This window comes from Xenopus laevis, chromosome 1L (genome assembly GCF_017654675.1).
Source record: "Xenopus laevis strain J_2021 chromosome 1L, Xenopus_laevis_v10.1, whole genome shotgun sequence".
Taxonomy (NCBI): Eukaryota; Metazoa; Chordata; class Amphibia; order Anura; family Pipidae; genus Xenopus; species Xenopus laevis.
Window position 1 is genome coordinate 125,908,306 of NC_054371.1, and position 26,249 is coordinate 125,934,554.

A 26,249-nucleotide genomic window follows, 5' to 3' on the forward strand; every position below is an offset into this window, starting at 1 on the left:
ACCAGATGAAGTGCTATAAAGCAGCTAGATCTTCCTCAATCTGCTGTCATATACATCATGTCCTGTGTGCTGAAAAAAGGCATTAAAGTTCAAAAAACACTGGCAACTTTGGCTGCAAAAGTTCTAACTTACTTTTCTGTGTAAGCAGTTTTCTCCACACATTTTATTACACATGGAACATTCATTTTACAGTGGGCTCATGTGTAGGGCATTATAATAACTCTCTTGTCTATTAAGGTTCCCTGGACATGTGTAATTCAAACCAGTAACTTAAACCATTTGCAGCAACATTTATAATAAAGACGTCCATACAACTTTTCATTTCCCGCCTTATGCAAAATTGACATAAGCGCAAGATCACTAGCAAAGTTTCGCTAGGAACAAATGAATGCTAGAGCATCTTCTCTATGAAACGATCACACAGCGTAACGATAGCAAAAAGTTGCCAGCATTCGATGCCCAGGACGAAACTTCGAATTTTAGTGAATAAGTATATTCATAGCGTATTTGAGCCTGCCAAAGTGGTGCGATGGGTGCGAAGCTGACGCTGTCGAAAATTCGTCCGTTAGTGAATCTGCCCCATGATGTTAATTTGAGTTAAAATGACGTGATACTGGGATATCTCATGCTGTATCCTTGTTAAAGTTTCTAATGTCACTTTTATCATTTCTTTTACTTTTTGGATAGTTTGACCCTCGTATACTATGCCATATGGGCATTTTAGCATGTAAACAGCATATTGGGAATTACAGGTCACATAACTATGTAATTGCATATTATTACCCTTTGTTGGGTGTTGTACTATATCTCCTTTTATAATAGATGAACGACATATGCAGTTAAGGCATGGTGCTCATGTTGTAGTGGAGTCATCCTTCCCACAGCAAGAAAAGTGTAGTGTGTAACTTCCCTATCACTATAGAAAGCTAGGAACAAAAATATTTTCATTAATAATGTTAGAGAATAAAGTATGAGGCCATAGATAGGCCATGTTCTCATCAACAATTCATTCATATCCTGTCTATTTGCATGTATACCAGTCAATGGCAGCTGTATATATATATGTGCCCTAAACTGAAGCAGCTGCTATAAATAATAGTGCAAAAACTAGTGATCAAGGACAAACTGCACAGTTAGGTCTGTGTCACAAAGGCAATTTAGTTAGTTCTATATAAATGATCACCGATGAAAAACTGTAAGTTGATGTGTACATTTTTTATTCCTGTTACAGAGTGTTCTCATTATTCTTAACTCTAATGGAGATTTTATCTTACTCTAGAGATCAATTATTTTCCATATTGATACTAAATATCTCCTGGCTTAACAAGTGAGGTCTTGCATCACTGGGGCTGAACAGAGGTGAATAAGTCAGTAGTGGCAAATAACACAATACAAAGACAAACAAACTCAATTGAAATGGGAACATAGGGAAAGGCAAAAATGATACAGTAGTATGGCACTAGTCATGATTCAGAAAATAACATATTGAGGAATCTTAAAGGTAAAATAAATGGGGTCCACACTCTGCTTATAAAAATGATATGTTCTTTTTAATAATGTAATCCCATCAAATAACATAATTCTCCTTTCCCCTCTCAGAATCTTTCAGTTCTGGCTAACACATGATTGAGGGCTCCCATCTGTATGGACACTATTAGCTGCCAAGAGACCACTGAACCGAGGGAAACACAATTGGAAAAATATAATAAACTGCAGCTATTTTGTTCATAGTGTGGGGATGACTCAGAGTATGTAGGAAGCACATAATAAATGTGTCGCTCTAATGCATTAATGCTGACACAATGTTACTTGTTTATGATGAAAATTTAGAGGGGTTTATTGCACTAGGGTTTTTACAGGCTCATCCTCCTTCTATAATGATATGTCATCTATAAACAGTCTTCCATTTAACTTCCATCAAAAACATGATAATGTATAAATATTACATGTGCTGCAATACGACATCTATAGCACTAATTGTACATCAATACCAATTCTAAAAGCCATCCCATTTTATCTTTCCCTTTGATTTGCAGTAGCCGAGGTAAGAGGGTAATTAAACGCTCTTCTAGTTTAGGGGTTATTGTGAATGCAAATGAGGCACAAGTGCTGTTTGATGGATCAATGCTCATAAACAACATTTACATAATCAATGAATTCTCTTGTAAGGCTGTATTGTTGCCGAAAAATATTGGTAACCGTAAATTAATAGACAATTATTCAGGCTAGATTTTAACAAGCCTGCTCTGATGTCTTACTTATTTAATTGCCAACATGTTGTTGTAACAAAGTCACAAGGACAGAATAAACATCAGCCAATTCTAAACCTCTGAAGCAATCAGTGCTGAATAATGTCTGGTTCAGATGTGTAAATCTTTTATACCAAAAATAAGTCAGCCATGAACAACTGTGTCAGCATACAACAATACCACAAATAAATGTTAATTATCTACTGATGAATTAAACTTACAAAACGTGGTTAGGAAAACTGTAAAATCATTGAGTAGAGCAGTAGAGGTTCATAGACTAACTGGTAGACATATGGGCAAGGACTGGATAAACCATATTTATAGTCGTTCAACAGAGCCTTGTTAAGGGCACATTTGCAAAGCTGGAAATCATTTCAAAAACATTGCATGGATTTTTCTGGCTGTTTCTATAACATCAATAAACAGAATGTGTATAGGATCAAAGTAAAATAAAACTACATGGACACAAAAGGGTCATATTCAGAAGAAATCACTGATTTGTTCTTCCTGTGGAATAATTCATTAAAGGAAAGAAAGAGGGGAGGAAAGGAGTGGATTTCAGTGGGGATTTATTTACCCTTTGTTGATAGAATTATATGCAGGCAATGGCCATGATGAATCCCTATAACCCTCCACTTTTATCAGAACCTCTTCATGGTTCAAGTTACACACATAGAGGGGTTAAAATGGGCAGCTATGTTGTTGCTTTCCTGCATCAGAATGACTTTGAGCTTTGCCCCTTCCAGCTTTGAGGTGTGAATCCAAACCAGTGGTGTTTTGCATTCATTAATAGCTGAATATATGAGATGGCTGATTGACTTTTCAAAGGAGTGTAATCTGGAATAAAATGATTATATGCATAAGAATGATATGCGACAGATACATGTAGGGGAAAAAAAACACAGGACAATTTATGTGAACATACAGTTCAGGTATGGGACCTGTTATGCAGAATGCTCGGGAACTGGGGGTTTCCGGATAATGGATCTTTCTGTAATTTGGGTCTTCATGCCTTAAGTCTACTAGAAAATCATTTAAACATTAAATAAACCCAATAGGCTGGTTTTGCTTCCAATAAGGATTAATTATATCTTCGTTGGGATCAAGTACAGTATGTTTTATTATTACAGAGAAAAAGGAAATAATTTTTAAAAATTTTGATTATTTGGATAAAATGGAGTCTATGGGAGACAGCCATTCTGTAGTTCTGAGCTTTCTGGATATTGGGTTTCTGGATAAGGGATATTTTTGTATATAATTTATACTCAAATACTTATATATGTGCCCATCATTATAGTTAGTTTATTAATGTTTACCTGGATCACCTGTACAACTCAGAATGCCCAAACCAATGACCTCTAGCAAAAAATAGCTGAAGAATGGTAATTCATAATTTGATATGGATTCAACTAAGATTAATGGTGCAACATTGTCATTACTGATTAAATGCTAATGAATCTTGACCAAAGATGAAACGATAGACAAAGATAGGACTTGCTTGCTTCTGTTTGTAGGGAAATAACTCTACTATGCCTAATAGGATAGGTTCCTAACATGGCATTAGAGATATCCTGGTGTAAGCATTTGACATAGATACGTTGTTTGCAGATTAATGATATTTCATTACATCTGTGTTGCAGGTAAGTCTACAGGCTCTTTAGCCACACAAATACAGATTATTGAAATAACACACATGTGCTTTGGAAGAGTCAAGCAGAAGCGTTTGTGTTTGTGCCTCTTCTTGCTTGTATGCCTTGAAGGTGGCTACATAGACTAACTTCTGTCCTGTCAGCACTGCTGACATTTTGAAAGATTACAATTATACAATCCAATTCAATTAATTTCATTGTATGTAGGTAAAATCCTTAGCTTTTTCATGCCCAGCTGAACTTCAAAAGGGAAATGTACTGGCCTGGGCTGATTTTCTGCCTGGCATCGTTGGAAGAGTGAAGGTGGATCATAAAAGCAAGTTTTGCTCAGGTAAGAATGATGTTACTCTTTGCTGGTGTGCTGAACAACAACTCTTTTGAGGGGATGGTGGATCTTTCAGTTCATTAGCCGAAGGGCCATTGATTGAACATCTGTGATATACACATATTTTTTCTGAAAAAGAAACATACATAAAAATCATGGGACTTTCTATCCCCACTAAACCTAATTTCAAAAATTAGCCGTTTAAAGATCAAAGTGAAAGTTTCCTCTTTTATAACAAAACCACACAAGTTTTACAGTAGATCTACTTGTTGCTACCCAAAATCGTTTATACTTTTGCCTATTGTTGGCCTCTAGAAAATCTGTCCATCTGTTCAATACAGTATTGCACATAGCATATATTCATCCTTGTCATTAGATGTAAAATAATTTTATCGTATGCACTTTTCAAATCTAAGGTTACTATTAATGAACAATGGGGTACTATTAATGAACAATGTTTTCGCTTGCATTTTTATGCATGGGCTGTATAGCTTGCCTCAGAGAAATCCTGTCTGTCATTTTCTAGTGAACACATGGGGGGTCATTTACTAAAAATCAAATTTAGAATTTTTCTACAAATCTCTAAAAATGTGTGATTTTCATTTTATTTTAAACTGCTCTAAAAATTTGAGATTTATTAAAAAAAAAACACACAAAAATCACTAATTCAAAACTCTGCCAGATAAAAGTTGTCGAGGTCCTATATAAGTCAATGGGAGGTGACTCATATTTTTGGGTCTCTCTAAATCAATTTGGACTTTTAGAGGGGTTTTTTTTGCTAGGAATTGTCCAAAAAACTCAAATAAATTTTTCGAGGTTTTCAAGGTATTTGGATTTTATAGCGTAGAAATCAGCGTAATTTCCATTTGTAATTTTTTTTATTCGGACTTTATAATGACATTTAGGGGCAGATTTATCAAGGATCGAATTTCGAATTGTAAAAAACTTAGAAATTCGACCATCGCATGGCATTACTTCGATATTCGAAGTCGAAGGGTTTTTTTATCGAATTTGGCCATATTCAGTCAAAGTAAAATCGAATGATTAAATCGATCGATCAAATGATTTTACTTTAACTTCTAAAAACGTAGCCAAATGTTGGCTATGGGTTCTAGGAGGTCCCCATAGCAATTCGGCAGGTTTAAGGTGGCGAAGTGTCGAAGTCTAACTTTTTTAAAGAGACAGTACTTCGATTTTCGAAGTTGAACTTTTTTACTTCTAATCGAAGTCGAATATAGGCCTATTCGATGGTCGAAGTACCCAAAAATTTGAAGTTTTTAAATTCGAAAATTCACTTCAACCCTTAGTAAATTTGCCCCTTAGAGTTTTAGAGTTTAGTCGTGGTTTTAAAAACCACTAAAACCATGAAAATAAGACTGTTGAGAAAAAGACCCCATGACGCTTACAAATTGCAAGAAAACAGGAGAAATTTTTTTTGTTTTGTTTTGTTAAGCGGTCAAAGCATAACGATCTATATGTGATTATAGGCACATTCTGGCAGTTGCTACATAAGTATTTGCAGATTGCTTTGATAGTAATATTTTAAACATTGACAATACACATTTGTACTAGTGATTATTTTAGGTGTGTACACATGCTGATTAAAAATATATTTTTATAATTAGATTCCTTTTACCCTTGTTATTTGAAATGTATTTATTTATGTAAGCAATATTTATTCTTATTTCTCTGAAAATGTTGGTTAGTATGAGAAAGTTTTTTTTACTTGACTTATATTGTTTATGTTTAATTTTTATATAGACTGTCCTGCTTTAGAGGGAACATCACTGCACTTGCATGCATCCAAGAGTAATCTCAAGCCTGGTTCAAAAATTAGCCTTTTCTGCGACCCTGGGTTTCAGATTGTGGGTAAACCTGAACGGCAATGTCTTAACCTTGGAGAGTGGGACCAGTCGCTTCCACGCTGTGAACGTTAGTATAATCAAATCCAAAAATACAGTAGGATATCTTTGGACCTTGTGCATGTGTGTAGGGGTGATAAGAGCATGAATAAAAATTAAGATGGCAAATTACTTCTTAATGGTACTCATCTGAACCCATAAGGTAGGATAGCGATTGTAGCTCAAGTACTGACAATTTCTATTGAGATTCATTGTAAGCAATTATAGGTGTTTTGCCTCCAGAAAAGCCAATAAATCCTCGGGTGGCGAAAAACTGAAATAGCTGCATGTGCCATTGCTAGAAGCCTAAGCGTTCAATGTGTATAAATCCCAGAGGTGGTAAGACAAAACAAATTAAGGAATTAAAAAGGCCCTATGCTAAACTCCCTTGAGTTTGCTGTTGTAAAAGAGTTTGCAGAGAGAGAATAATATTTTCTTATAGGACAATACATTTAATTTCATGATGTAATTAGAAAGTGTCTCTTACCAGCTCACATTGAAAGCATGTTATTGTCTTCCTATTTTTCATTTAATTTGATTAATAATAGCATGCCATTTTGGGTTTTTCTGTGTATATTTCTTAATTAAGGGATCAGTTGTGGAAAACCTCCTCGCCTGGAAAATGGCTTTTACAATGCAGAGGACTTGTTTGCTGGCAGTACAGTAACGTACCAGTGTAACATTGGGTACTATCTGTTAGGAGACTCAAGGATGTTCTGTACAGACAATGGTAGCTGGAACGGGATCTCTCCATTGTGCCTAGGTATGTTTTTCTAAAGAACACAATCTCAGCAAAAATAAAGTGTAAGGATTTCCCCCATATAGTTTAAGCTGTATTCTAGCACAGTGCGTCCTCAAAGTAAATTGGATCCTAATTTATATTAAAATGATAGCAAATAAAACCACTTTCAATACATAATGTTAACTAAAGGCCTTCACTAAATATTTTAATGTTGGCCCAATATTTTATACTTCAAACTATCGACACACACTTTTAAATTTCCATTGTAGCCATTATAAATAAACATAAAGTACTGTAATTTAAGTCTTGAAGTACAAACATATGGCACTATATTTAGTGCATTCGGGGGTATACAACAAATGTATTTTGCTTTATGTAAAAACAACATTTAACAGTCTAGTAAATGTCAAACGGTGAACCCATGGGTGTTGTATCATAATTTCTAAAATGAGAAGCAAATAAAAAATTCAAACAATGTAACCTGCTTTGAGTATGTACACACCAGAATATTTTTAGTTTTGATAAATATGCTCTAGGGCCTGTCCAACTTATGTGGTACTGAGGGCCAGAATTTTTCTGGCCTACATAGTGGAGGACCGATAATGGAAGCCAGTGTTAACCATACCCTGTTTTTAAACCACACCCACTGTATACCATACCCATGTTAGCACAAGACCATGTCCACATTAATTGTGGTAGCTCACCAAAAAAACAGATGGTTGGTGCTGACTCATATGTAAAAAAAAGTTAAAATGTTAAATCCATATGCCTCCCCTGTGGATAACGCAGCACACCCCCAGCAGATGATTAAAACCTTAGCCCTAAGAACAATTTTCAAATGTTAACAATTTCCCACAAAATTTGCGAAACGGCGAAAAATTCTGGAAAATTCGTGAAATCAGAAAGTTCCCGAAAAAATTGTGAAATTCAAACATTTTCACGAAAAAATCATGCAAATCGGACATTTTCACGCAAAAAAAATTAGAAGGATTCCACTCAAAAATCGTGAAATTTGAAGCATTTCCCCTCAAAAATCATGAAATGTTAAGGTTTTCACAAAAAATCGTGAAAACCGGATGTTTCACTCAAAAATCGCGAAATTTGAAGCTTTTCACTATCACTTAAAAATTTGAAATTCGAAGGATTTCACTCAAAAATGGTGTAATTTGAAGGATTTCACTCAAAAATCAAAAAACTTTAAAACCGGAAATTGACACCGGCTAATTTTCACAGGAGATTTGCAAATTTATTCACTGGCGGTGAAACGCGGAAATTTGCCGCAAATTTGTGCCAGGCAAATTTATTCGCCCAACACTAACAGGGAGCATAGGGCAAGCAGAGTATTATACACACAGGCAGAGTATGGCACACACAAGGAGCATAGGGCAGGCAGAGTATGGCACACACAGGGAGCATAGGGCAGGCAGAGTATGGCACACGCAGCAAACATAGGGCAGGCAGAACAGAGCAGGAGACAGTGAACCCTATCAGGACCAATCTAAGATGAACAGTTCATACTGTAGCACTCTGGTATTATTGAAAAAAATGAAGAACTTTACTTAAAATGTCTTAGGCAACTTTCGGGCTACACAGACCCTTTGTCAAATCTTGACAAAGGGCCTGTGTAGCCCAAAATGTTGCCTAAGGCTTGTTCCGCTTTTGAAGCACACATGAACTAAATTCAGCAGTTCATAATGTGCTACATCCAGTACAGTGGTACAGTACAGTGGTGCCCCTTCAGCATTTTATATGAGGTGTGAACATGTGAACAATGTCAGCAGTATCAGTCTGGGTCTGAGGTGTGAACTGTACAGGGCTTTAGGGTGTGATCATTAGAGGTGTCACAGGTGTGAACAATGCAGGGTTGATTACATGTGTGAACAATGCAGGATCCTATAATCTGAATTTGAGGTGTAAACAGTGCAGGGGCTAGTTAAACTCAGTACTGATACCTTTTAAAGTGTACACATGGTAAGCAGACACAGCAGGCAAAATTTCATGTTTTTTTTCCATTGAAGTAGGTTGTTTGTATGGTTGTACAAATCTTTACTTGTATCTGCTGATTATTATTGTTTGAGCAGCAGTTTAGACCAAAGTTTTATGTATCTACTATTGGCTATAATTCACTGGAACAGGGTAAAGTGTTTGTTTTCTGTCTGTAAGTGTGTAAATACATCTTGTTCTAAATAATACCTTCTATAGTACATGCATGATTAAGTCAAGGTACATTTATTGTATTTAAATTTTTTGTAGATGTTGATGAATGCGCAGTAGGGTCTGATTGCGATGAGAATGCTTCCTGCATGAATACCAATGGATCTTACATATGTACCTGTATCCCTCCATTCCATGGTGATGGAAAAAAATGTTTAGGTAAATATGGTATATAAAGGTATCAAGTAAGGTCTCAAGTATTATTTTTCATAAATAGCGATGGACGAATTTTTTCATCTTGTTTCTCCAAGGAAATGTAGACCATAGACTTGTATGGAGGCGCGCATCAAAAAAAAAAAAAAAAATGACGCGCATCAAAAAATTTTTGCTGTGTGTCAAAATTTTTTGGAAGCCCAAAGACTTTAATGGGCATTGGCGACATTTCGCCCGGCAGCGAATTTTTGTCGAAAAGAAATGGGTCAAATTTGCCCAAGTCTATTCATAAATTAGTCTTTTCTGACTCTAAATAAAAGTAAAACTACAAAACCCATGTGTACATGTATGTTTTGCCAGCCTCCTTTTCATTCAGGAATGTTTATTACCTGGGTCAGTTCAAATGAATACCTCTAGGCGGTTATCACCAGAGAAAGCAGAAGTCAGTGTTCAAGTGACTGGGAGGAGGAGTGGGTGTCAATTGCTGTTCATGTCCATGTAATTCTGCCATGCAGGAGTCCCCAACTATTGCTGGCTATATAGGCATGGATAGTTTTGTCTGTCAGAAGGCTGTTAAACTTTTTTTTAATCATCGAGATTCATTGTGAGCAAGCACAACAATATGTTATAAGACAAAATAACTCAAATGAAGTACTTGATTTTGTTTGGAAAACATTTTTGATACTGTGACATTATTAAAATCAATTATAAGCAACTATTTAATTGCAGCCATGCAGAAAATTAAAGTTGTTATAGCAGTATTTGTTCTAACCCGTTATCTGACGTCCCAGAGGCAACAACATCTTAACAGACTAGACATTAAATTTCCTGAGCTATTTCCTTAAATTGGAATGGGATAGATCATCTTATATGTCTGCTAAAATCTCAAATTATGTTGTCATTTTCTTATTTTTGTATCATAACATATACAGTATTTGGACCGCTCAATTGCATCTAAAGGTCAGTGTCATTTTATTCTGTTTATTTTGTGAAACATTTCAGAGCCTGTAAAGTGTAAAGATCCTGGAGAGATAGAAAATGGCAACTATTCTGGAAACCATTTTGATGTTGGAAGTCAGTTGATGTTTTCATGCCATGAAGGATATGATTTGACTGGTTCAGTGAAGGTGACATGTTTAGAGTCTGGTGAATGGAATGATGCCTTACCGTACTGCCAAGGTACAGAACACTGTTAAAGGTGAAAAGCTAATGGTCAAGTACTGTCATTGCATCAATGTTAAGAATCTATTATTTGTCAGTTCCCATTCTTGGATTTACAGACTGACCCATCCTTTTTAAATAGGTGTAAAGTGTAACTAAGTGATAAGTATAGCATACTACCTTTCTAATACTGTAAAATTTAACATTTACCAATTGTCACATTCATAAATTGTAGTTGTGACAAAAAATTATTTATTATAAGAAATAAAGTTCCCTTTTTAAAGGAATTGTTCGGTATAAAAACTGGATAAATAGATAGACTGTGCAAAATAAAAAATGTTTCTAATATAGTTATTTAGCCAAAAATGTAATGTACAAAGGCTGGAGTGACTGGATGTCTAACATAATAGCCAGAACACTACTTCCTGCTTTGTAGCTCTCTTGCTTTCCACTGATTGGTTACCAGGAAAGAACCAATCAGTAACTTGGGGGATGGCCACTTGGGTCAAAACTGTTGCTTTTGAATCTGAGCTGAATGGTGAGGATCAATTACAAACTCACTGAACGGTTATGTCCCATGTGGCCCCCCTTAATGTCGCTGAGTTAGAGAGCTCAAAAGCAGGAAGTAGTGTTCTGTTAGACATTCAGTCACTCCGTGGCACAATGTATCACCTCTCCTTTATACCCATTTCAGTACCAGCAGTCACACTTTAGTATCACATTTCATGGAAAAATAGATGAGGAACAAGCGCCTCACACTGACTGGGGACTGACCTGGAGTTGTGAACAGGCAGTACAGTAGTGGACAGAGGTCGGAGAGCCGATACAAAGTACCAGGGGTAAGGCTGGAGGTAGTCAAGCAGTTCCGAGCCAAAGCAGGCATCAAAGATTTTCAGTCAATAATCAGGCCAGAGTTCACAACAGGAATCAGATTAGGATATAGGAATGCCAAGCACAAGAATTAACTTGATAACTAAGCAAAGTCTCACTTTCAGGCACTTTTTTAAAGGGCAAAAATGGCGGCAAACATAGAGATGCACACGTCACGAAACATGCTGACTTTTCGACAAATCCCTTAAATATTAACACAAGGCCTTGCTGCGAATCTTGATGCAGGTGACTTGATTGTGCGCATTATGACCAGTGCTTCACTAAGCGCCCTTACACTTTAGTCTAATGTATGAAACAAAGACTTTGATTCCTATTTATAAAGCTGTATAAAAGTATTTAGCAGACATTGCGATAAAATGCATAGAAATACATTTTCCTGTTTATAAAAGTATCTGAGGATCTGAAAGTACAGGTACGGGACCTGTTATACAGAATGCTCGGGACAATTACAGCAAAAAAAAAACATGCCAGCTATGCGAGCTGAATCCATTTTCTTCAGTGGGAGATATACTGTAACTACATTTTTTTTGTGAAAAGTATGAATGTCTGGATGTGCTTTAACTATCTCTTTTGGGAACTATTCCTAGGAAATTATGTCTATGCTACAAACCTTTACAAAGCTTCATAAATATTTGAAAATCTACATGGCATAATTATATTAGCAGTCATAATATTGACTATATAGATGAAATTTACAAATATTCACACAACAATATAAAAATCATTTTTTTTTCTTTCTAAATATTTGTGTAATTTTATGCAGCTGAATCTCTTATCTGGAAACCCAGTATCCAGAAAGCTCTGAATTACTGAGCCATAGAGCTCTTTTTAACCCATTATTTCTTTTAAACATTTTAAACAAATTAGTTTTTTCTAATGATATCCATTTTCTCTTTAATAATAAAACAAAGCCACGTAGTTACTGGTAGCTAAACTGCATTAATCCTTATTGGTGGCAAAACATTCTTCTTGGGTTTATTCATTTTTTTTATCAGAGAGAAAAATGTCTGATCAAATGACAGAAAAACACCTCATCTGGAAAACCTCAGGCTCCAAGCATAGATTCCATATCTGTATTAAATGAATGCAGTATATCTGCACGCAGCCTTATTCTCAGATGCCAAGAAACGGCTACTCAAATTTCGAAAGAGAATAGCTAATAAGAATCTGTGATGTGGTTGCCTTTTTAAAAAACAAGCCAAACCCAAAATAAAAAAAATTGCCTAATAAACATAATTCTATGCAACTTTCCAAAATACATTTATTAAAAATGTTCAGTTCTCTTAAATTTATTTGTAAAAACAATTTCTATTGAAAGCAGCATTTGCCTAAATCTTGGTTGTTACTTTTTAAACAAAGTTGCAAAAGTCTTGGTTCCAGCAAAGAAAGGTCTGTTAATCAGCTGCTTGTCTTATATTGCGTCAACAGTCTAAGCCACCAGGGCAGAGAATAGAAAGGGACAGACAAACACTGCTGTCAATAGCAATACATGTTACTGAAAAATCATAGAAAATCTGTAATGAAATTATATTGCAAAGTTGCTTGGAATTATGTTTCCTTTTTGTTAGGCAAAAATTACTTTTTGGGTTGACATTCCCTTCAATTCTTCATGTTGCTTCTCTGACATCTGGCGTTGTACCAACATTGGCCAATTGCTAATGCAGTGCCCTTGTTCAAAAAGAAATCTGACTCTCATCCAGGAAAGTTTTTAGGTAATGAAGCTTATTCTGCAAAATATCTTGGATTTTCTAAGAAAAAAGGTAAAGATCCACTGCTTTAGGCCATCTGTCTTAGGAAAGATTTTGGAAGGGTTATTAATGGAAAAGATACAGGAATACCTGTCAAATCACAATAATATGAGTATGTGGGTGGTTTTACGTACAATAAATCCTGCCAGATAAATATAATTGCCTTTTTCAAGAAGGTGAAAAGAAAAGTAGACCTTGGGGTTGCAGGGAATGTGATTTACTTGGATGCTGCTAAAACTCTTGATACCGAACCACATAGAAGGTTAGTGAATAAATTAAAGAACTATTTTCATTTACACAGAGCTGGCTCAAAGATAGATTACAAAGAGTGGTTATAAACAACATATTCTAGTTGAAACAATGATGCTAGTGGTGTACCTCAGTGGTGTGTTCTTGGTTCTTTGTTTTGTAACGTATTCATAAATGACCTCTTGATTGGCAGTGTAAGTACTGTATGTGTGTTTGCTAATGATATTACCTTGTGCAAGCAGTTTCTACTTTGGAGAAAATTAGAATTCATTGGGAAAATGACCAGCAAATTGGCAAATGAAGTTCAACATCAAAGCTAAGGTTATGCGCTCGGGCAAAAGTAACATGAATGCTAGTTCCGCACTAAAAGGAATTGGTGCCTTTTAATTAAATAGAATTTGTGAGTTTATTGTGAATAACAAAATTTTGTAACTCTAGGCAGTGTTAATGAGTGTATACTGTATATAGAGAGAGAGAGGGAAAATTTTGGTGTAATGTAATGCTGAAATAATATATTAAATTGTAGACTTCATGGACAGTTGTCTTTTTAACCTGTAATAACTGTGAATGGAGAGGTGTTCATATTATGTAAATTGTGTTATTATTAAGGTATAATTTTAATAACCTATACAAATAGTCCATTTTAACAAATAATGTTCTGCACAATGTTTTAGAATATTGCGATTTTTTCTTAAATAAATTAAGATAATTATATTATAGGTATGGAACCTATTATCCAGAATGCTCGGGACCTGGGGTTTTCCAGATAATGGGTCTTTCCGTAATTTGGAACTTCATACCTTGTCTACTAGAAAATCATGTAAACATTAAATAAACCCAATAGGCTGGTTTTGCTTCCAATAAGGATTCATTATATCTTAGTTAGATCAAGTACAAGCTACTGTTTTATTATTACAGAGAAAAAGGAAATCATTTTTAAAAATTTGGATTATTTGATTACAATAGAGTCTATGGGAGATGGCCTTTCCCGTAATTTGGAACTTTCTGGATAGCGGGATTCCAGATAATGGATCCCTTGTATCTGAAAATCTATTTAAAATATTCAACATAGTGACACTTTTCTGCTTCATTTTTTTTATAGCTGTGTCTTGTGGTAAAGTACCAGTTCCAAAGAATGGCGAGATTTTGGGCTCCAACTTTACATTTGGTGAAATTGTTACTTTCAGGTAAAATATTTCTAAGTTGACATTATTCTAGCTAATTATGGGTTTGCAATATAATATTACTCTAAAATAGTTTTGACTAAAATATTAAATTATCAGGTCGGAGAGATACTTAAAGGAGAATGCAACCATTAACTAAAAAAAACCCCTACCCTTCATACCCTACATAGACACCCCTCCCTCCTCCCCCAGTCTAGCTGCCCCCGGGGAAATGCCCCTAACTTTTACTTACCCCTTGGTGCAGATTTGGGGATCGCAGTTCATGGCAGCAATATTTTGTGTCTTCTTACGGCGCTTCTGCAATTTCCGCCCATTTTGGTGCATGCACAGTTGTAGCAAGCCGGGAAACTGCTCCAACTGCGCATTCGCCACTTCCTCAATCTCAGTCACAGAATACCGAAGACCTGGAAGATGGCTTTGCAGGTATGCCTACCCTCTTGCTACCATTTCTTGAAAATTTATAGTTAAAAAGCACATAATCTTGGCTTATTAAATATTATATTTTTCCTGATTCCATCAAGAATTTCAGGTCCTGAAAGGTAAAGAGGTATACTGCAAAATGGATGGGTGTGGGTGGTCTGGGAAGATTTGGACCGGTCTGGTGACAATTTACATGAACAAGATTATCTTAAACTAAAGTAAATGTTGTAGCTATAACTCTTTTAAGACAATCACTTATTAATTAGTTAATAAAATTGGAAAACATGTAGCTAGAATATGCTATTTTCCTTAAAACTGACTTCATTTTCCAGCTATTGTAGGAAATAAAAATGACTGTAAATTTTTACATCAAACATAAAACACCTTGCCCCTTAAACTGCTATAAAATAGGAAATTAAAATTCCATACTATTTTTGGAAAGTGTCATTTTTTTTATTAAAAAAATTCATGCTGTTTTGGGGCAGGTCTTGATTAAGTATTATATATTTAGCATGCACTGTTTACACAGCAGATGGTTGAGCACACTAGAACCGATAGCAAAAACACTTAAAAGAAGATACTTTTATATGTAAAAGATTCAAATAAATAATTTATAATGCAAAACAAATATTTTTAATTTATTACTGGTACTTTAAATTCAACTGTTGAAGGTTTTTAATTTATTACTGGTACTTTGAATTCAACTTTTGACAGTTCTTAATTTATTAGTGGTAATTTAAATTCAGCTGCTGTTTAGGTTATTTAAAGCTTTGTCTAAGTACTTGTTACCATATGTTTAAAGATACATTTTATTATACTTGTAAATGAATCGTGGCTGAAGTGTAGCTGTTTTAAATAATGGCATAAAGTAAATACTGTTATGCTAATACCACGTTGGGGTATTGGTTATAAAAATAAAGTAGCCTTCTATCTCTCACATATGTTGTTTCTTACATCTGTGCCAACTAATTTGATAGTAAAAGCTGCATACAATTGAGGGTCTTAAAGGGTCAGTTTACCTTTTTAAGATGAATTCAATGAATAGGGCTTATGTTGAACATACTTTGTTTGCTTTAAATAATAAATGTTATTTTTTAATTTCATAAGCTATACAGTGCAAGCAGAAAAAATACAAAGTTACTCATTTACAATAAAAAATAAAATGTACTACTACCAATGGTTCTAGCTGTTGTGCGGTATCCACTGGCCTTTTTTTTTACGAGTGACCTATAGGCACGATAAGTTTCCAATTTCCAACCAATACTTTCAAAGGAAATCACTGAGTGAAATGTAGTTACTTGTACTTTTTAATATAATATAGGCTTCAATTGCTGTTTTCCTTTGTAATATGGCTTATTTATTTAATTTATTTGATTTCAAAATATATAAATTGTACTTTATGGGGCAGATTTACTTAGGTTCGAATGGTAAATTCGAATTTTCGAGTTGGTTTTTTGGTCTAAACTCACAATTTTGAGTATAAAACCAAATTCAAATTCGAATCCAGAATTTTTCAACCAACTCAAATTCGAAAGGTCACCACCTAAAACCTACCGAGTTCATTTATTCAACGGGTCAATAGCCGAGGTCCGCTGACCTATTTGAAGATGTTAATAGCCTCCCTGACATTCAAGTTTTTTTCAGAGGAAAATTTGATTCAAATTGTGTTCAAATTTAATTTGAGTTCTATTTGAGTCTTCAGGTTGGTAACATTTGTCCGAGTTTTAGACATTCAAGTTTTTTCATAAATAAGCTACAAATTGTGTGTACATTCGAGATTATCAAGAGTAAAAAAAACTTGCATAAACTCTAAAATTCAGCCTTTGATAAATAACCCCCTATGTCACAAATAAACTATTTATGACATGTATAAAAGTGTTTTTTTTTTAAATTTTACTACTTCAGATGCATTGAAGGATATACATTAATTGGTAAACTATTTATGACATGTATAAAAGTGTTTTTTTTTAAATTTTACTACTTCAGATGCATTGAAGGATATACATTAATTGGTAATGAAGAAACAGAGTGTCTAGCTAATCGTTCATGGAGTCATGCACCACCATCTTGTGAATCAGTCACATGCTCCAAACCAAAAGAAACAGAAAATGGAATATTTTCATTAAGTGGTTTAACATTCAATTCCACTGCATCATATAAATGCAAGACCGGATACAGGTAATTTAATTTGTCTTATTTAGTGCCATAAGCAGTATGGAAAAATTAAAACAAAATAGTTATATATAATAAATATTATAAACACTTTTACTTAATTCATGATCGCTATGAGTGGATTTGGCCATAGTTGTGACCACTAGTGAAATAAAGTTGAAAGTGCATTCTACATATTGCTTTCAATAACACAAGCCTACAGTTGCTATTCAATCATGCAGTATAAACTGAGAGTAATAAAATATTTAAAAAAAAATAAATTCTTACATAGTTTGGTTATGTTGATGCCACTTGTTTTAGGTCTAATATAACTGGGATATATAAAAAAAAGTTGGCATTGGCATCATTTTATGAGAATATTTTCACAGAAAATGCATTAATGTATCATCAAAATATAATCTAACAATGAAAGAAGTTAAAAACAATGAAAGAAGTTAAAAAAGTAACTGAATTACATTTACTACTTGATTGGTGTAGGCATTAGTGATGGCCAAATTTGCCGGCGGCAAAACGTGTAAATTCATTGTGAATTTGTGCCTGGCGAATACATTTTCCCATCACTAGTAGGCATCTCTGTATGTTTTTTTTTAAACAGCTGGCATATCAGTTTGACAAAGCGCTGATTTTTATATTTAGACTATTTATGCAAATCCAAAATCAACATTTTCCTTTTATGTAATATACATAAAAGAGAAAATATGTTTTTGTTTTTTACTGGCAGTGTACATCTATGGGTCCTTGTATTCACAGAAAAGTAACCATTTATATATTACATCAGAAGCTTGGTTCAGTTTGGGATATTTAGAAATGCTTCCAAGCCAGGTCTCACTGCTATAAACAATTAAGTGTTGCCGTTTTGTAAGACAACATGAATGTAGGGTTTTATCACAAGATTGGTCAATACAAAGGCAGCTTTGGCTGTTGGCTATTATTTATCCAAATCTAGATTCTTGACATTACTAAAAAGATGTTATCATGCATTGTGTTACAAAATGTATTTTTAGATTGCAGGGTGCTGCAACATTGATTTGTGAAGCTTCAGGGAACTGGAGCAATGAAGTTCCTTCTTGCGACCTTGTCTCTTGTGGTTCTCCTCCACTTGTCCGAGATGCAGATGCTACTGGAGATAATTACACATATTCTAACATAATAACATACAAGTGCAAAGAAGGGTATGTAACTCTGAGTCAATTTATTAATGTAAATTGTAGTCTGCATTGTATACATAATAACTAGGAAGAGAGAGTAGCAAACCATCGGCGTGTAGCCCTGTTTAGAAATAATACACAAATGAAGAGCATGTAAGGGAATGCCCATGCCCTCCACCCATAATAACTGGAACTTTTGTGAAATTTTCAAATGGTTGATTATGTCTGTATTAGTGCATCACTTGCATGTGCAAGTGCAACAAAACTGTAATTCTTAGAAAAAAAACCTCTGCATTCCACCTATATTTGTAGTTTCATCTTTCCACTGTTAATAAATTTATTTTATCTGCAACAATTTGGGGCAGAAATGGGGGCTAAATTGTACTTATCCTTTGCCAACCTGTACATGGGATGGTGGGAGGAGTCCCATATCTCTGCAGATTGGAGGAAATATTTGAAGTTATACAGTAGGTTTTCTATATTGACGATCTATTGTGTATCTGGCAGGGTAGAAGAGAATAATTTGGTGGTTTTGTACAGGTGATAAATAATAATGGATTGAATTTACATATACATTTTCGCATACCGAAATTGAATTTCTGGATGTGAAATTGACATCTAGGGGAATATAATCCTTTCTAATACTATATATCGTAAACCGTGTAGTGGGAATATTCAATTCATTAATTGCAATAGTGTAGGGGTGATTTATTTAATCACTAGTTGCAAATGCCGAAAACAATATGTTGGCTGCACAATACGTTCTTAAAAGATTGCATTAGAGAGCATGTTAACTAGATTAGCAATATTAAATACTGCAATATACCGAATGTCACAAGACACTTTTCGGAATATAATAGTAGTGATTTAAAGTATTTTTCAGTGCAGGCAGTTGAACAGGTGAAACTAGTATAAAGGGAGGTGATATTTTAACTCTCTTACATAAACATGAAGTTTATTGGATCTTTCAGTTACAGACACATTTGGCATTAGGTATGAATATTACTTTTGATTTTACTTACTTGTTTTGTATGATCAAATGTTTTGAGATATCTGATTTTACTTATCCTTTGATCATGCATTCTATGCTGTTAACTGCAAGTTGTGAATGTTTTTTTTAACTTTTAGTCCACCTTAGAGTATGAATATTTTATAACACAGCTGCTAATAATTGTCTTTTGGGAGACTGTTACTGATTGTGATGGCCCTATGAGCTGCTTGTGCAACAGATGGTTTGCTTTGTTTTCTTTTTCTGTTTGAGAAATATATATTTGCAAGTTTGTACACTTGCTTTTAGGATGCCTATGACTAAGTTCTACTGTAGGTAAGCATGATACTCGATAGGCTTTTGTGGGGACTAAATGAATTTTAATTTGTTAAAATAAATATGACTTTTTAAAATAAATGCATGATACTTTTCTGTAGTTTAATAAATAAAGGAACCAAATATATGCTATCAAACAGAAGCCCATCAAATGCTACTTTCTGAGGGGTTACTATAACTGGAAAAAAATACTTTGCATTTGTTGTTAGTCTTGTTTGATTTTTTTTCCCAATACCTTATTTTCAGCTTGTGGTTTAACAGTCTATGGTAATTTTTTTTCTCAAGTTCTCATTTACTCTATTTTTGTGTTTGCATAAACAATGTTCCACAATCTATGCAATATTATGATTGTTTTTTCTTCTACTACAGCTACACATTGGTTGGTCCAGATACAATTAGCTGTTTGTCTTCTGGAAAATGGAGTGGACACATTCCACAATGCATGGCTGTCTCCTGTGATGAACCTCCAAATGTAGACCATGCCTCCTCACACAGTAGTCATCGTCTGTTTGGAGACACTGCATATTATTATTGCTCTGATGGGTATAGTATGGTCGATAATGCACAGATGTTGTGTAATACAGAAGGGAATTGGGTACCACCTGAAAGTAAAGAAATTCCCAACTGTATAGCTGATTTCTGCGAGAGGCCGCCATCAGTTGCACACAGCATCTTGGAATCTGTTAACAAAGCAAAATTTGTTTCTGGTTCAACAGTGAGCTTTAAGTGCATGGAAGGATTTGTTCTGAATACAACTGCAAGAATTGAATGTGTCCGTGGTGGACAATGGATCCCTTCACCTTTAACTATTCAGTGCATACCAGTTCGCTGTGGAGAACCGCCTAGCATCAAAAATGGCTATGTCAGTGGAACCAATTATAGCTTTGGGTCTGTGGTGGCTTACAGCTGTGACAAAGGCTACTATATTAAAGGAGAGAAAAAAAGGACATGCCTAGCATCAGGTGAATGGAGTGGCCGCTTGCCGGCCTGTCATCCAGGTTCTTGTGATGATCCACCTAAACTTGAAAATGGATTTGTAAAGGTGTGTGTGTCCACTTCTTTCTTTATAAATGCAGATATAATTGTATGATTATATAATTTTTATGCTAAGTAGGACAATGAGGACAATATCGTTTTTTCTTATTTATTATTTTATAAACTTGCATATATTTTAGATAAAAGAAGAGTTGCATCACAAAGAAGATTTGCTGCATCTCAAAATGTTTTTGTTAGTGCTTTTATTTTGGGTGTCAAGTTAACACACATTCAGAAGAAAAGACTTACTCTGTGAATGTCTAACACATAGATATCCACTGAAACATTTCAGGTATTGGGACCTCAGATAAGGTGTTCTAATATAGAATATTTTAGTTTAAATGATAGGCAGTATATATCATTACTGCAAGATCTATTTATTTGACTCATGGAGAACATGGGTATATACTGTATTACCCCATTCATTTTGCACAAGACATACATTTTCTATGTGACTAGCTTATGCATAAGATATTATTTAGATATTGCTAAAAAAAATGCTAATGCTGTATGTTGTCAATAGTACAAAACAAAAATCTATATCAAACAAGTATAAACTAAAAATAATTTAATTAAAATATTATTTATTTTAATTATGTATAGCATTTTACATTTAATGACAATAATACAAGCTTTCAAATATTAATAATTTCATTATTATATTTTTTTATGCAGAGTAAAACTGGACTTTTGTATGAAAGCAAGGTTATTTACGCCTGTAACCCTGGATACCAGCTAGTTGGAAGCAATGTGAGGGTATGCCAGTTGAATCGTCATTGGTACAGTGAGTCACCACCAACATGTGTTCTGCTTACTTGTGAGAAGCCTCCTCCAATTAAATATGGTTACATGAAAGGGGAGAATTTTGAAGTTGGCTCAAAAGTTGAATTTTTATGTGAGGATGGCTATGAACTCTCTGGCGATGTAAGTTGGACATGTCAAAAAAATGGAGAGTGGGACAAAAAGCAAACACCTACTTGTATGCCATCAAAATGTCAGGACCCACCACTGTATGAGAACCATCTGGTTCTGAAAGAAATACCAAATGAAGTAGGAGTTGTAAGATTTTCTTGTAAAGAAGGTCATGTACTGGAAGGCTCTTCAGTGTTAAAATGCTTGCCATCACAGCAATGGAATGATTCTTTCCCAGTATGCAAACTTGTTTTCTGTTTACCACCCCCTGAACTTACCTATGGGGAACCAATTTCTGTCCCATCTCTTTATTTTGGTAGTACAGTAAAATATACATGTGTAGATGGATTTCTGCTGAAAGGAGACTCTGTCATTACTTGCAATGCTTCTGGTATGTGGAGTCCAGACTTCCCAAATTGCAGTCCAATAGAGTGTCAACAACCTGAAGAAATTCCGAACGGGATTGTAGATGTTCAAGGACTTACGTTTCTTAGTGCAGCACCTTATACTTGCAAACCTGGGTATGAATTAATTGGAAACTCAACATTAATTTGTGGAGCGGATGGTTATTGGCAAGGTGGTAAGCCAATATGTAAGCCCATCAGATGTTCAAAGGCTAAAGAAATACCAAATGGGAGATTTTCTTTCCAAAGTCTTCATTATGGACAAACAATTACCTATACATGCAATAGAGGATTTCGACTGCAAGGGCAAAAAGTGCTAACCTGCTTGGAAACAGGAGAATGGAATTCCAACCCACCATCCTGTATGGAGATAACTTGTGATCCCCCTCAAGGAATCGACAATGGTTTTGTAGAAGGAGCTGATTACAGTTATGGAGCAATGATTATTTATAGCTGCATGCCAGGATTCCAACTGGTTGGTCTTGCCATGCAGACTTGTGAAGAATCTGGCTGGTCCAGTTCTATTCCTATGTGTCTGCATACAGATTGTGGACTGCCCCCCCATATTGATTTTGGACATTACACTACATATGAAGAAAAAATATTAACTGATGAATTAAAACATGGTATATTTGGTGTATCAAATATAATTTCATCTCCAACCACAACATCAAATACTTTTAAGAGTGAGAACCATTCTGTTAAAGAAAATTTTCAGTTATCAGACTATTTGTATGGGACTAATGTTATATACTCCTGTAACAATGGCTATGAAATCTTAGGCACCCCGGTACTAGCTTGCAGAGAGGATGGGACATGGAATGGTAGTGCTCCGGTGTGTGCACCTATAGAATGCAGTATACCTACAGTTCCTGAAAATGGTGTGATGCATTATACAGATAATACAATAGGTAGTTCCGTTCATTTTGAATGTAAACCAGGATATGAACTTATTGGTTCTGATAAAAGTGTTTGCTTAGCTAATAGGGAATGGAGCAATGAAATTCCAAACTGTGGTATTACATCATGCAAGACACCAAACAAAATTGTACATGGATACATAGAAGCCTCAAATTATACATATATGAGTATCATACATTACAAATGTGACAAAGGCTACCAAATATATGGTTTATCCCAGAGAACATGTCAGATAAGTAAGCAGTGGGATGGGGAGGAACCTATTTGTGTTCCAGTTTCTTGTGGGCAGCCTCCAATGGTAATGAATGGTCAAGTGAAAGGAAATGAATACACTTTTAGTAAAACAATTGAATATGTCTGTAATGAAGGTTACATGCTCTATGGGGAAGAAATAAGAACATGCCTTGAAAATGGAAATTGGAGTGGTACAACACCATCTTGCCTAGCAATCACATGCAAAATCCCTACCACTATCTCTAATGGAGAAGTCACTGGAACAGAATGTGGAGTTGGAAAAGAAATACTTTATAGATGCAATCACGGCTTTAAAATGCAAGGCACTTCAAAATTAACATGTCTTAATGATGGCACATGGAATAGCAATGCTCCTCTTTGTGAACCAATTCATTGTGAACCACCTGAAGATATTTCCCATGGATACTTAAACACCTCCAATTTTAGATATAATGAATACATTCATTATGTATGCTTTCCAGGTTATGAAATGCATGGAAGTTCAATAAGACAATGCTTAGCCAATGGTGACTGGAGTGGAAGCCCTCCAACATGTCTGCCTTGTGAATGTCCAACACCAGCTGTTCAAAATGGAATTATGACCGGGGATGATTTTACATGTGGGCATTCAGTCAGCATTAAATGTCGTGAAGGCTTTAAGCTCTTTGGTTCCTCTGAGTTAACATGTCAGTCTGCTGGAAAATGGAGCTCTGGTTTCCCTCATTGTGGAAGGATTTCATGTGGACCTCCACCCTCTATCCCAAATGGCTTTATTAATGGAAGTAGTTCGACAGATGAAGATGCTATCAGATATAACTGTGTTGTTGGTTATATTATGCAAGGAAAATCAGAGTTACTGTGTACTAAAGATGGAAAATGGAGTAAACCCTATCCTAACTGCCAATTACTTTCCTGTGGATCACCACCAAGTGTTTTAAATGCTGTTATAGTAGCTGATTCATATACTTATGGAAGTATTGCAAGCTATCGGTAAGATATATTTTTTTAAAATAATTATATTAGTGAATCTCATTAAGGTATTATTTCCTTTATAAATATCCATTATTTCATAAAAATGTACAATGTGTGTGGGGGGGGGGCATAATCCAATATTATGTAACCCAGCTTCCCTGAAAAAAATGTATAGTCTCCAAAATTTGTTATCAATTCATTAGGAAGGTAGGGTTTGTCCCCCTGCTAGTTGAATCTGTTATACTGGTCATTCAATGGCACAATAATGAGAGCGCAGTTCCTATTTTTACTGTACTACAGACTGGGAATGCAATATTTTCTTAATGTGCTTGTGTAAGACTGAATGCATGACATATGGCATAAACAATTATTTTGAGTTATAAAGATATACAAAGATATCAAAAGTCACCTCAAAGCTTTATCTCAACCTTTAGAGTTTCTTAGTGGCTTCTAATATTATTTTACATAATAATGTGGGATGCATAAAATTGAAAATAAAAGGCAAAAGAAGACAATAGTGCGGTACTTAGGTTTATAAAACAACAAAGCTTAAATTAGTAGCTTTAATAAGCTGTGTGGCTCACTTACAGTCGGGCACGGGAATAGCAATTGACAATGGATTTCATGAGCTTCATTAGACTTGTTATTCAATATTGCAAAGAATATCGATACTTCATAATTACTTTTTTGTTATCACTATGATAAAACATATCATGATACCAATATGTGTGATGTATTTTACAGATGTCAAGATGATTATGCGATGAATCAAGAAGTTTCTGACAAAACCTGCATGGAAGATGGATCTTGGTCTCCTGGGGATATTGTTTGTGTCCCTAAAAAATGTTTATTGCAATCAACTCTAATACAAATAAAGGACCAGGAAACAGAATATGATATCAATAAAACAATAACAATTGTTTGTAAAGAAGGCTATACATTGACAGGACCAAGCACTTCAACATGTATGGTAAGATTTCTTTGACATAAAAATGAACATTAACTGCAGTGCAGTAATTGTGGCGAGTGGCAAACCACTTTCAATATACAGTATATTTAGGTTAACATATAGGGGCCAATTTATTAAACCACAACTTTTTCAGGGGCAGATTTATCAAGGGTCGAATTTCGAAGTTAAAAAACTTAGAAATTCGACCGTCAAATAGGCCAAATTCGATAGTCAAACTTTTCTTTTTAATTTTTTGCCCGTTTTCGGTTGAAGTAAAATCGTTCATCCATTTGGTGAAATCTTTTGAATCGAACGATTTAATCGATCGATCGATTTTCAAAAAAAATACTTCAACTTTTTAAAACTTAGACAAATTTTGGCTATAGGTTTTAGGAGGTCCCCATAGGCAAACATAGCAATTCGGCAGGTTTAAGGTGGCAAAGTGTCGAAGACAAAGTTTTTTCAAAGAGACAGTACTTAGATTTTCGAATGGTCGAATATTTAAAGTATTTTCTATTAGAATCGAAGTCGAATTTGGCCTATTCGATGGTCGAAGTACCCAAAAAATACTTCAAAATTCAAAGTTCTCTAATTCGAAAATTCACTTCGACCCTTAGTAAATCTACCCCTAAGAATCAAAAAAAAACCTCTCGTAAAAATAAGTGAGACAAACTGCGACAAATTCAAATTGGAAAATACTAAAATAGCTAAACCTGTCGAGGTCATGTAGAAGTCAATGCTAGATGTCCCTTTTACACAAGGTTATCAGGTGACAATTCGAAAAAGCCACACAATTCAAGTGACAAATTCTAAAAACGTGCATGGTTCCGACTAGAATTTTTGATAAATTAAGGCAATTTGTCAATGAGAGTTAGGGCAAATTTGATTCTATAAAATCAAGTTTTTTTTTATTAAATACTCCCCATAGTGTGTTATACTCTGGCCTATTCTTAAAACGTTTCCACTGTTTTTTTAATTATTTGCATTTGTCTTCTGGTTATTGGGGGTCATGGCATCCAAAAAACTATTGCCCTGTGAGGCTACAATTGTATTGTTATTGTAACTTTATAATACTTATCCTTTTGGTCAGGCTCTCTCCTATTTATTTCCCAGTATAAAATTCAAACTACATCCAAACTAAAAATGAAGGCCAATTGAATGTTGTCTCAGAATATCACTACATCACACTAAAAAATAATGTAAGTTAAATATAGCTCCTAAGATTCTTAATGGAAAACCATCACTGCACCAAAGAGATCCAATATGGGTCAAACTGGTCTACAGGGGAAAGT

General features: G+C 34.8%; 1 protein-coding gene across 2 annotated transcripts in view; it reads left to right on the top strand.

Annotated features, from left to right (window-relative positions):
* svep1.L (sushi, von Willebrand factor type A, EGF and pentraxin domain containing 1 L homeolog) overlaps nucleotides 1-26,249 on the top strand; it is a 174,237-nt gene that overhangs the window by 120,007 nt on the left and 27,981 nt on the right. For both annotated transcript variants that reach the window (XM_018257180.2, XM_018257188.1), the window contains 11 exons: nucleotides 4,106-4,229; nucleotides 5,985-6,155; nucleotides 6,714-6,887; nucleotides 9,120-9,239; nucleotides 10,236-10,412; nucleotides 14,385-14,469; nucleotides 16,873-17,064; nucleotides 18,063-18,230; nucleotides 19,900-20,572; nucleotides 21,241-24,026; nucleotides 24,753-24,978. In XM_018257180.2, coding sequence (XP_018112669.1) covers nucleotides 4,106-4,229; nucleotides 5,985-6,155; nucleotides 6,714-6,887; nucleotides 9,120-9,239; nucleotides 10,236-10,412; nucleotides 14,385-14,469; nucleotides 16,873-17,064; nucleotides 18,063-18,230; nucleotides 19,900-20,572; nucleotides 21,241-24,026; nucleotides 24,753-24,978 — 4,896 coding nt within the window. The remainder of the gene's footprint in view (nucleotides 1-4,105; nucleotides 4,230-5,984; nucleotides 6,156-6,713; nucleotides 6,888-9,119; nucleotides 9,240-10,235; nucleotides 10,413-14,384; nucleotides 14,470-16,872; nucleotides 17,065-18,062; nucleotides 18,231-19,899; nucleotides 20,573-21,240; nucleotides 24,027-24,752; nucleotides 24,979-26,249) is intronic.